Source organism: Oncorhynchus gorbuscha, linkage group LG09, assembly GCF_021184085.1.
Source record: "Oncorhynchus gorbuscha isolate QuinsamMale2020 ecotype Even-year linkage group LG09, OgorEven_v1.0, whole genome shotgun sequence".
NCBI lineage: Eukaryota > Metazoa > Chordata > Actinopteri > Salmoniformes > Salmonidae > Oncorhynchus > Oncorhynchus gorbuscha.
The window spans coordinates 23,186,013-23,199,371 of NC_060181.1; the positions used below are offsets into that span (position 1 = coordinate 23,186,013).

General features: G+C 45.4%; 1 protein-coding gene across 1 annotated transcript in view; it reads right to left on the minus strand.

Annotated features, from left to right (window-relative positions):
* Positions 1-13,359, minus strand: part of LOC124043287 (CUB and sushi domain-containing protein 3-like) — a 720,075-nt gene that overhangs the window by 420,628 nt on the left and 286,088 nt on the right. Inside the window, exon 5 of the mRNA XM_046361728.1 lies at positions 5,493-5,700. Within this exon, the coding sequence (XP_046217684.1) occupies positions 5,493-5,700 (208 nt within the window). The remainder of the gene's footprint in view (positions 1-5,492; positions 5,701-13,359) is intronic.

The window sequence follows — 13,359 nt, forward strand, 5'->3', positions numbered from 1 at the left end:
AAGACGAACGGGGGTGCGAAGAAAGGGCTTGACACAGGAGACATGGAAGACAGGATGGACGCGACGAAGATGTCGCGGAAGAAGCAGTCGCACAGCGACAGGATTGACGACCTGGGAGACACGGAACGGACCAATGAACCGCGGAGTCAACTTACGAGAAGCTGTCGTAAGAGGAAGGTTGCGAGTGGAAAGCCACACTCTCTGGCCGCAACAATACCTTGGACTCTTAATCCTGCGTTTATTGGCGGCTCTCACAGTCTGTGCCCTGTAGCGGCAAAGTGCAGACCTCACCCTCCTCCAGGTGCGCTCACAACGTTGGACAAACGCTTGAGCGGAGGGAACGCTGGACTCGGCAAGCTGGGATGAGAACAGAGGAGGCTGGTAACCCAGACTACTCTGAAACGGAGATAACCCGGTAGCAGACGAAGGAAGCGAGTTGTGAGCGTATTCTGCCCAGGGAGCTGTTCTGCCCAAGACGCAGGGTTTCTGAAAGAAAGGCTGCGTAGTATGCGACCAATCGTCTGATTGGCCCTCTCTGCTTGACCGTTAGACTGGGGATGAAACCCGGAAGAGAGACTGACGGACGCACCAATCAAACGACAGAACTCCCTCCAAAACTGTGACGTGAATTGCGGACCTCTGTCTGAAACGGCGTCTAACGGGAGGCCATGAATTCTGAACACATTCTCGATGATGATTTGTGCCGTCTCCTTAGCGGAAGGAAGTTTAGCGAGGGGAATGAAATGTGCCGCCTTAGAGAACCTATCGACAACCGTAAGAATCACAGTCTTCCCCGCAGACAAAGGCAGACCGGTAATGAAGTCTAGGGCGATGTGAGACCATGGTCGAGAAGGAATGGGGAGCGGTCTGAGACGACCGGCAGGAGGAGAGTTACCCGACTTAGTCTGCGCGCAGTCCGAACAAGCAGCCACGAAACGGCGCGTGTCACGCTCCTGAGTCGGCCACCAAAAGCGCTGGCGAATAGACGCAAGAGTGCCTCGAACACCGGGATGACCAGCTAACTTGGCAGAGTGAGCCCACTGAAGAACAGCCAGACGAGTGGAAACAGGAACGAAAAGGAGGTTACTAGGACAAGCGCGCGGCGACGCAGTGTGCGTGAGTGCTTGCTTAACCTGTCTTTCAATTCCCCAGACTGTTAACCCGACAACACGCCCATAAGGAAGAATCCCCTCGGGATCAGTAGAAGCCACAGAAGAACTAAACAGACGGGATAAGGCATCAGGCTTGGTGTTTTTGCTACCCGGACGGTAAGAAATCACAAACTCGAAACGAGCAAAAACAACGCCCAACGAGCTTCACGGGCATTAAGTCGTTTGGCAGAACGGATGTACTCAAGGTTCTTATGGTCTGTCCAAACGACAAAAGGAACGGTCGCCCCCTCCAACCACTGTCGCCATTCGCCTAGGGCTAAGCGGATGGCGAGCAGTTCACGGTTACCCACATCATAGTTGCGCTCAGATGGCGACAGGCGATGAGAAAATAAGCGCAAGGATGAACCTTATCGTCAGACTGGAAGCGCTGGGAAAGAATGGCTCCCACGCCTACCTCTGAAGCGTCAACCTCGACAATGAATTGTCTAGTGACGTCAGGAGTAACGAGGATAGGAGCGGACGTAAAACGTTCTTTTAGAAGATCAAAAGCTCCCTGGGCGGAACCGGACCACTTAAAACACGTCTTGACAGAAGTAAGAGCTGTGAGAGGGGCAGCAACTTGACCGAAATTACGAATGAAACGCCGATAGAAATTAGCGAAACCTAAAAAGCGCTGCAACTCGACACGTGACCTTGGAACGGGCCAATCACTGACAGCTTGGACCTTAGCGGAATCCATCTGAATGCCTTCAGCGGAAATAACGGAACCGAGAAAAGTAACGGAGGAGACATGAAAAGAGCACTTCTCAGCCTTTACGTAGAGACAATTCTCTAAAAGGCGCTGTAGAACACGTCGAACGTGCTGAACATGAATCTCGAGTGACGGTGAAAAAATCAGGATATCGTCAAGATAGACAAAAACAAAGATGTTCAGCATGTCTCTCAGAACATCATTAACTAATGCCTGAAAAACAGCTGGCGCATTGGCGAGACCAAACGGCAGAACCCGGTACTCAAAATGCCCTAACGGAGTGTTAAACGCCGTTTTCCACTCGTCCCCCTCTCTGATGCGCACGAGATGGTAAGCGTTACGAAGGTCCAACTTAGTAAAGCACCTGGCTCCCTGCAGAATCTCGAAGGCTGATGACATAAGGGGAAGCGGATAACGATTCTTAACCGTTATGTCATTCAGCCCTCGATAATCCACGCAGGGGCGCAGAGTACCGTCCTTCTTCTTAACAAAAAGAACCCCGCCCCGGCCGGAGAGGAAGAAGGCACTATGGTACCGGCGTCAAGAGACACAGATAAATAATCCTCGAGAGCCTTACGTTCGGGAGCCGACAGAGAGTATAGTCTACCCCGAGGAGGAGTGGTCCCCGGAAGGAGATCAATACTACAATCATACGACCGGTGAGGAGGAAGGGAGTTGGCTCGGGACCGACTGAAGACCGTGCGCAGATCATGATATTCCTCCGGCACTCCTGTCAAATCGCCAGGTTCCTCCTGAGAAGTGGGGACAGAAGAAATGGGAGGGATGGCAGACATTAAGCACTTCACATGACAAGATACGTTCCAGGATAGGATAGAATTACAAGACCAATTAATAGAAGGATTATGACATACTAGCCAGGGATGACCCAAAACAACAGGTGTAAAAGGTGAACGAAAAATCAAAAAAGAAATAGTCTCACTGTGGTTACCAGATACTGTGAGAGTTAAAGGTAGTGTCTCAAATCTGATACTGGGAAGATGACTACCATCTAAGGCAAACATGGGCGTAGGCTTGTCTAACTGTCTGAAAGGAATGTTATGTTTCCGAACCCATGCTTCGTCCATGAAACAACCCTCAGCCCCAGAGTCAATCAAGGCACTGCATGTAGCACCCGAACCGGTCCAGCGTAGATGGACCGACATAGTAGTACAGGATCTAGATGAAGAGACCTGAGTAGTAGCGCTCACCAGTAGCCCTCCGCTTACTGATGAGCTCTGGCCTTTTACTGGACATGAATTGACAAAATGTCCATCAAATCCGCAATAGAGGCACAGGCGGTTGGTGATCCTCCGTTCCCTCTCCTTGGTCGAGATGCGAATACCTCCCAGCTGCATGGGCTCAGTCTCTGAGCCAGAGGAGGGAGATGGTTGCGATGCGGAGCAGGGAAACACCGTTGACGCGAGCTCTCTTCCACGAGCTTGGTGACGAAGATCTACCCGTCGTTCTATGCGGATGGCGAGAGCAATCAAAGAGTCCACACTGGAAGGAACCTCCCGAGAGAGAATCTCATCTTTGACCACTGTGTGGAGTCCCTCCAGAAAACGAGCGAGCAGCGCCGGCTCGTTCCAGTCACTAGAGGCAGCAAGAGTACGAAACTCTATAGAGTAATCCGTTATGGATCGATCACCTTGGCATAGGGAAGCCAGGGCCCTAGAAGCCTCCCCACCAAAAACTGAACGGTCAAAAACCCGAATCATCTCCTCTTTAAAGTTCTGGTAATTGTTAGAACAATCAGCCCTTGCCTCCCAGATAGCTGTGCCCCACTCGGGCCCGGCCAGTAAGGAGTGAAATGACGTAAGCAACCCGAGCTCTCTCGCTAGAGTATGTGTTGGGTTGGAGAGAGAACACAATATCACACTGGGTGAGAAAGGAGCGGCACTCCGTGGGCTGCCCGGAGTAGCAAGGTGGGTTATTAACCCTAGGTTCCGGAGGCTCGGCAGGCCAGGAAGTAACAGGTGGCACGAGACGAAGACTCTGGAACTGTCCAGAGAGGTCGGAAACCTGAGCGGCCAGGTTCTCCACGGCATGGCGAGCAGCAGACAATTCCTGCTCGTGTCTGCCGAGCATGGCTCCTTGGATCTTGACGGCAGTGTTACGAGCCTCTGTAGTCGCTGGGTCCATTCCTTGGTCGGATCCTTCTGTTATGCAGGTGAATGAGGACCCAAAAGCGACTTGGCGAAAACAGAGTTTTTAATCCAGTAAGATACTTAACAAAACAAAAGGCATAATACTACTCGTAAAGACGAGAACAGACTGGAGACTTGATCAAGAACTGCAGGTTGCCTCGGGAAGGCACTTGAACCTAGCAGACTCAGACACCTGCTCACCACGCAGCATCTGAGGGAAACACGACACGACAGGGCAAAACATAGACACAGCACGGTGAATATAGACAAGGATCCGACAGGGCAGGTACGGAAAACAAGGAGAGAAATAGGGACTCTAATCAGGGAAAAGGATCGGGAACAGGTGTGGGAAGACTAAATGATTGATTAGGGGAATAGGAACAGCTGGGAGCAGGAACGGAACGATAGAGAGAAGAGAGAGCGAGAGAGTGAGAGAGGGAGGGGGAGAGAGAGGGATAGAAAGAGGGAAAGAACCTAATAAGACCAGCAGAGGGAAACGAATAGAAGGGGAAGCACAGGGACAAGACATGATAATTAATGACAAAACATGACACATATGGTCAAACATATCCCAGACAAACTATGATGGCCGTCTATTAGCAAACTGTACCAATATTCAAATCCCTACTCAAATACATCGTTGCTATTAAGATAATTGGTATCGATACATCCGACAACCAATAATCTCATATGATCATAAATCATTATTGACATATCGGTAAGAACTCCATTACTACTGGCATATATAGCAACTCAATATAATCTTGTAGGATGCAAAACATTATGGTGAGAATCAGGAATATGTTGCTCTCCTCTTGTCATTTTCTTCCATTTCATGTAAGAATAAAAAGATGAAGACATAAGCGATGAAAAAGAGCTGTTTGTCTCTCCCCTAAATACAGCAAGTCTTATCCGTCTGGTTCCTGTCGTCAGTGGCGGAATAGAGAAGGGAATCGATAGACTCATTTTACAGCAATCAATAGAACTCTGAGCTAAAATATTGTTAGGACGAGCACATTAGAAAAATATTACACACTTCCAAAATGACTAATGATTATGTCAATATCTCATAAAACATACAATACGAAACACCCGGCACCAACACACACATACACAATTGTCAGTACGCTTAGCCAAACAAGTTCAACGTCCAGTGTAGACAATTGGTGGCAACGTGACTATTTCATTGCAGGTGTACGGTAATGGCTTTCCTCAGATGTTATACATTGAAAGTAGGTCTCTACTTATGACCCCTAATCACTTACATTAATTCATTTTTATTTTATTTACCCTTTATTTAACTAGGCAATTCACTTAGGAACAAATTCTTATTGACAATGACGGCCTAGATCAGTGATTTACATTTGCAGTCACTGACTACCAAGCACAACAAAACAACAAATTACCATTTTGAAGTGAAGAATTGAAACAATGAGCAGAAAACACAGAGAGAAGCGTAGCAGTAAATAGCAGTAAACTCACCATATTGTAGGAGGCTCAGACCCTTCCACTTCCAAGTAGTCATATTTTTCCTCCGTCTGGAAGTCTGTAAAAATGATGGAGATGGTGTCTCCAGGATCAGCAAGTATGGTCCACGTACAGTCCGCACTATTGTAATATTCACTCGGGAAATTGGGACTTGAAATGATGCCACTTGAACCCCTCAGAGTATCACCACATGTGTCCTCAGCTGTCAATCAAACGGAAAGACTTCTGTTAGGAATCGGGCTTTGCTCCACATGTAAGTAGTATACAGCAGAAAATAACAGCTGAACCCTTTTTTTTGTTTGGTTTTGGTCGATTTTTGACTGAGGCAACGTCATATGTATGTGTCTTTGTATATATTTACATACATACAACCATTTTACCACATACAGTACGAATTTTGTAAATCCAGCCCATTTCTTGATTAAGATTTTAATTCATAGTATTGCCACAGCTTTTGTATGCCACACATTATATCTTACAGTAGATGGTCTTTCTGTTTTTTCTCCCATTCCTTTTTTTACAGTTTTGAAGCAGAGATGGGATATAACTGGAATTTGAGTTGCCGCCTTTCATTATTCCAGCATAAATAGGAGTCAAATGAAGGCTCACTTCAAGGCCTCCTAGAGTCTATTCATCAGGTTTTAGTGCTGAGACACTCATAGCCTCTCTCTCATCTTTGTCATGACTATTAATTGACTCCATCTATACATGGGTTCTTGGAATCAAAAAGGTCCCAGCTGTATTTCCCAGCAGACTCGGAGCTCTGGTCTTGTCTTATTTATCCTTTTTTTATATCAAGGACTTCCAATTTCATTTGAACGAAGTTTGGATCATAATTTGTTTAACAGGATTCAGATTTGTTTTTTTCTTGTTGTTTTGGAAATGTTTGGATACATAATGTACAGATAAAGACACATGGACTGGTCTGCACAGACGTTATAAATTATAGACATATAATTTATACAGTAAGGCAAACTTATAACATACATATAGATCCACATATGCATGCATGCACATGGTACGTGACCGTGTGTATGGATGTATAGTGAAGGTACAAAGCGATGCTCATTGGAGAATCCCTTTTATCTAGGACTCAAACATCATTTTGGGGGAACAGGAATACATACATAGAAACATTGAGGAAAAAGACATTGGCATGTGAGATGCAAGGAGTTTACATGCCAATGTTTTATTCAAACAATCTACAGTAGGGTCAAATATATACACATTGAAAAACATATCTCACCCACACACACTCATGCTCGTACATGCACATACTCACAACCAATAACGCACAGACACCGTCACATGCACACATGAAACATACAATCAAGTGCACGTAAGGGAGGTCACGCTGCTCGCCTAGCGAGTACCATTTCCTCCCGCTTTGGGCCAATATCTGGCGCAAACTCGGGATCTCTGCCTTGCAGGTACACATGACCACCCTCCTGAAGCACCTTACCAATCGGCACCATGAGAAAATCTAGCTATTGGCTGGCGAAAGTGAGAACACTTCAGGGTACACACGCATATGCACGAACGTACACACACACACACAGTCTCAGTGAACGGGCCATTCTCTATCTCTCCTTTGCAATTATACATGTGTTTATCCTGGAGATTCAGAGGTGATTAGATTACACACTCTGATAGCCAGGGGAAAGTCAAACCTTTAATAACAATCCCTTTATCAATACCATCAGTAATACAAACACCATTATAATGTCACTGAGCATGTGAGTGACAGGCTCATCAAGCCTCAATTAGAGGGAACGTAGCAAAAGCACAGAGAAGAGGTTATATAGAGCAGAGAATAATATAGGCCTAGTCAATGACATTCTCTATAATAGTACACTCAATGACATTCTCTATAATACTACAGTCACTTCCTGATCTGCTGACTTTCTCAGTATCCATGAAGCCAAATTTTCTTGGAAAACATTCCTCAGTATAATATAACCCTGGTTGTCTTGGAAAACAATTGTCATATTTCCTTGGTCAGATTGCAGTGTGATTCTTGGAAGCAACATTCACCATGCAAGCTGACAAATACGTTGTTGAACAGGATGCCATTTTGATCAAAGTTACCGGCCGAAGAGAACCCTTATTGTATGCACAGTGCCGGTAACATCTGACGCTATCCCCATCAAAGACTAAGAGCTAAGAGCTAAGAGATAAGATGGCGCCAAAGAACATGGCTGACGTTTTACATTCTCTCAACCAATTGTGCAATTTTGTTATTTTTTGTGGAAGTTATTTTTTTACTTATTGTGTACATACTGGTGCTGCAACCGTCTCTTATGACCGAAAAGAACTTCTGGACATCAGGAAAGCGATTACTCACTGCAGACTGGAAGACATTTTTTCCTTTAACTAGTGCGACGAGAAGGATCTCCTGCTTTCACTGGAACAGGCCCAGATCCATGTCATTTGCGTGAAGAAAAGACGCCAGGGATCCTTCTGAGAATTCAGAGGCGAGGGAGTAAACTCCCACTGCCTTCCATTCTTCTTGCTAACGTGCAATTGATGACCTACTATTAAGATTATCCTACCAACGGGACATTAAAAACTGTAACATCTTACTTTTCATAAAGACGTAGCTGAATGAAGAAACTGACTATTTAGAGCTGGCGGGATATTCCATTCACTGGCAGAACCGAGACGCTACCACTGATAAGACGAGGGGTGGTGGTGTGTGTCTTTTTGTCAATAACAGCTGGTGCGCGATGTCTCGAGGTATTGCTCGCGTGAGGTAGAGTACCTTATGATAAGCTGTTGACAACACTATCTACCAAGAGAGTTCTCATCTGTATTATTCGTAGCCGTCTATTTACCACCACAAACACGAAAATACTCACCCAGAAGTGGCGCCCCTAGTGGCCGGCACCCCTAATGCAAGCAAACTTAAAACAGTTTTACCACATTTTTACCTGCATCTCACATGTGCAACCAGGGAAAAAATCCTAGTCCACCTTTACTCCCACACACCTAGATGCATACAAAACTCTCCCCCGCCATCCATTTGGAAAATCTGACCAAAATTCTACCCTCCAAATTCCTAAAACAGAAAGTACCAGTGACTCACTCAATACGGAAGTGGTCAGATGACGCAGATGCTTCACTACAGGACTTTTTTGCTAGCACAGACTGGAATATGTTCGGGATTCATCCAATGGCATTGAGAAATAGACCACCTCAGTCATCGGCTTAATCAATAAGTGCATTGATGACGTCGTCCCCACAGTGACTGTACATACATATCCCAATCAGAAGCCATGGATTACAGGCAACATCCGCATCGAGCTAAAGGCTAGAGTTGCCACTTTCAAGGAGCGGGAGACTAATCCGGACGCTGATAAGAAATCCCGCTATGCCCTCAGACGAACCATCAAACAAGCAAAGCGTCAATACAGGATTAAGATTGAATCTTACTACACCGGCTCTGATGCTCGTCGGATATGGCAGTGCTTAAAAACTATTACAGACTACAAATTGAAACCTAGACGCGAGCTGCCCAGTGACGTGAGCCATCCAGACGAGCTAAATGCCTTTCACGCTCACTTCAAGGCAAGCAACACTGAAGCATGCATGAGAGCAACAACTGTTCTGGATGACTGTGTGATAACGGTCTCGGTAGCCAATGCGAAAAAACCTTTAAACAGGCCAACATTCACAAAGCCGCTGGGCAAGATAGATTATCAGGACGTGTACTCCAAGCATGCGCTGACCAACTGTAATGTGTCTTCACTGAGATTTTCATCCTCTCCCTGACCGAGTCGGTAATATCTACTTGTTTCAAGCAGACCCTAGTCCCTGTGCCCAAGGAAGTGAAGGTAACCTGCCTAAATGATTACCGCCCCGTAGCACGCACGTCGGTAGCCATGAGGTGCTTTGAAAGGTGAAAGGCTGGTCATGGCTCACATCAACAGCATCCTCCCGGACACCCTAGACCCATTCCAATTCGCATACCGCCCCAACAGATCAACAAATGACGCAATCTCAATCACACTCCACACTGCCCTTTCCCACCTGGACAAAAGGAACACCTATGTGAGAATGTTCATCGACGACTGCTCAGCATTCAACACCATAGTGCCCACGAACCTCATCACTAAGCTAAGGACTCTGGGACTAAACACCTCCCTCTGCAACTGGATCCTGGAATTCCTGACGGGCCACCCCCAGGTGGTAAGTGTTATGGCAACAACACGTCTGCCATGCTGATCCTTAACACTGGGGCCTCTCAGAGGGGTTTTCTACTTAGTCCCCTCCTGTGTTCCCAGTTGACCCATGACTACGTGGCCAAACACAACTCCAACACCATCATTTAGTTTCCCGATGACACAACAGTGGTAGGCTTGATCCCCGACAACACTGAGACAGACTATAGGGAGGAGGTCAGAGAACTGGCATTGTGGTGCCAGGACAACAACCTCTCCCTCAATGTGAGCAAGACAAAGGAGCTGATCGTGGACTACAGGAAAAGGTGGGCCGAACAGGCCCCCATTAACATCAACGGGGCTGTAGTGAAGCTGGTCGAGAGTTTCAAGTTCCTTGGTGTCCACATCACCAATGAACTATCATGGTCCAAACATACCAAGACAGTCGTGAAAAGGGCACGTCAAAAATTGTTCCCCCTCAGGAGACTGAAAAGATTTGGCATGGGTCCCCAGACCCTCAAAAGGTTCTACAGCTGCACCATCGAGAGCATCCTGACCAGTTGCATCACCGCCTGGTATGGCAACTGCCATCAAGGACCTATATAATAGGCGGTGTCAGAGGAAAGCCCATAAAATTGTCAGAGACTCCAGTCACCCAAGTTATAGACTGTTTTCTCTGCTACCGCACGACAAGCGGTACCGGAGCACCAAGTCTTGGACCAAAAGGCTCCTCAACAGCTTCTACCTCCAAGCCATTAGACTGCTGAACAATTAATAAACACCGCCATTGGACAATTTGCATTGAACTGCACTGTTGGTTAAGGGCTTGTAAGTAAGCATTCCACGGTAAAGTCTACACTTGTTGTATTCAGCGCATGTGGTAAATCAAGTTTGATTTGATTTGATAAGGGATAAAAGCTAAGAGCTAAGGGCTTCTAGCTAAGAGCTAAGAGCTAAAGGCTAAGGGCTAAGAGCTAAGAGCGCAGGGCTAAGATCTAGGGGCTAAGAGCTAAGAACTAAGTCTAAGAGCTAAGGGCCAAGAGCTAAGAGTACCCGATAGAAAGCTTGAAGATGTGGATAAGTGTTTCGTTAGAGCCATGACTCTTTAGGTCACGCTTTTCAGCACTTACAGTTTGATTTTGAACTGGTGAACGGAACATACTCTGTGATAAACATTCATTAGCTGCTCATGAAGAAAAATTTGGAGGACTCAACTCAACACTCATGTCAAAAGTTAAAATAGAGGGTGCTTATATTTGTCCTGTTTCACACCTGTACAAGTGTTTAACCTGTACAAGTGTGAAAAATAATGGTTTTGCATCTCCCACTCCCCCTGAGACACCCTCGGAGAGTGGGGTCACATCAAGCCTGGAGCAATTAGGGTTAAGTGCGCTGCTCAAGTGCAGATAGGAAGATTTGTAATGTAATCAGCTTGGAGATTTGTACTAGCAACCTTTTGGTTATTGATGCAACGCTCTAACCACTAGGCCAGTGGTCACCAACCTTTTCTGAGTCAAGAGTTTTTTAAAACATGCCTTCAAAAACATAAGCCTATGCAACATTAACCAATTAAAAACAGTTCTGTAGCATTGAGGTTCGCTATAGGCTATAGATTATTATATTAGACAAAACATCACTGCATATTGGCTATGCTTGAATTGCCCTGCCATTGTTGTTCTTCTCAGACCATTTTCAAATTATATTTAAAAAATGTAGGTACTGTATATGATCACACTGGTAATACTGGACTAAATATTACTCAATATTAAAAAAGACACAAGCAGCTAATAATTTAAAAAAGACACAAGCAGCTTTCCTACTCATTAATTGCAGCTGCAGTGCTGGTTGTAGTGTGAGTGGAAGTAGGGGGAACACGCATTTCATGGCCTAAAAAAATATTGTGTTGACAGTGAAGAATAACAACTGAAACATGAACTTATTCATAAAAACAGAAGCTATTTGGTGTATTCATTGAGTCTCTCTCTAGTCACGGTTTTAAAAGTTTTGAAATCTCACAGTTGCTGTGTCTTCCTTTTACAGTCTATGGCTCAAGGAAACTGTGCAGATACTGTGAGCTATCTGATTGACCAGCGGTTGGCCAATAGCTGCACTTGACTTGCTCTCTGGGCCTGCTGACTAGGCAGAGTTCTACCTTCGAGCACATTAAATGTTTCAAAATGAGAACAGTTTGCCTTCTTGGAGCTAGGGCAGCTGAATCAAGTGCACCTACTGCCAACAGCTCAAAACAAATAGAAAAATAGGAACACAAGGCTTTATTGTTGAGTCTTTTACAGAAATGTTTGGTGATCGACTAGGAATGCCTTGGAGCGACCGGTTGCTGGCCACTGCACTAGGCTACCTGCCGCCCTAAAAGGTTATCGTCCTTTGAGCTGGATATGAACCAGCGACCGAAGAATTTTACTCTAATCACGACTAATCACGAAGTAGGATCGAATGGTTTCTTTCGATTACATCTATGCTGAAGAAACTAATTAGCTGTTTTGATAAAATAAAATACAATTCTTATAAAACAATGTAACATGAAATAAAAAATGACTCAAAGAATGATGTGCACTAATCAATATAAAATACTTCAACAATGATATGACCTTGTTTTTTGGAGCGAGATGGCATAAAACTGTGTTTCTCTAGATTTGGAGATGGCTTTAGCCTTGACATTAGCATTGTAATGCGGAGGAGCTGTCTGCCTGGCTATGATAAATTCCCGTTGGAAAACATTCTTGTCAGTCATTTGTAAATCAATTCTGCATTCCCCTGCTTCTTTTACTGCCCGCCCTCACCCAAGAGCTGAACCAGAACAACAGCCTCAGCATTTTATTTCAACCTGAATCATAATAATGAAAAACATATAGGACTCAGTCAGAAAATAAATCCACCATGAACCAGAATATGTGTGCTGCACTGCAGGAGATACCACCCACCATAAATACCCCTATAACACAGGTTTAGATGGACCAGGGCTTCCTTTTTCCGCCTATGAAGGTCCTATGCAATTTCTCACCTACCGAGGTCTGCCGAAGAAAAACATTCTCATTGGACTGTTTTAGATTCCCAACATGCAAAGCACTGATAGCTGTTGTTTGGCTGACATGCTTTAAACAGAAAGTGTTTTGCTAGACATATGAGTGTCAGTGCCCTGGGACGACCTGTCAGCCCTGTCACAGACAGACTCAGCAGACAGTGTATCCCTCCACTACGGGCTAGCCTATAGTGTTGTCATACAAATAGGCTCTTATGACACAGCGTAGCCATTCCCCTGATGTTAGGCTGTTGGTAAACTCCCAGTAGCTAACTAGTAGAGCAGTGCTCTTCTACACTGCAACAATGACAAAGCAATTGCACAAAACATACGAAATGAGGGCAGAACGTATCGATTCTGCAAACAACAAGTTTTCAACTCACAATGCCTAAATCCTTACAGTTCATGTCACTTCTGTAAGCAGGGGTTCCCCTAAATGTAATGAGGGATTTACTGTACACTCTCATGTAATTTCATTTTCAAACAATTCACTATCCTAGTCGAGAGAGAAAGAGAGAGAGAGAGAGAGAGAGAGAGAGAGAGAGAGAGAGAGAGAGAGAGAGAGAGAGAGAGAGAGAGAGAGAGAGATAGGGCGAGAGAGAAAATGAGAGAGAGAGAGGGGTTAAATCCTCATCCCGCTGTTCTGCTCTGGTATTCTCAG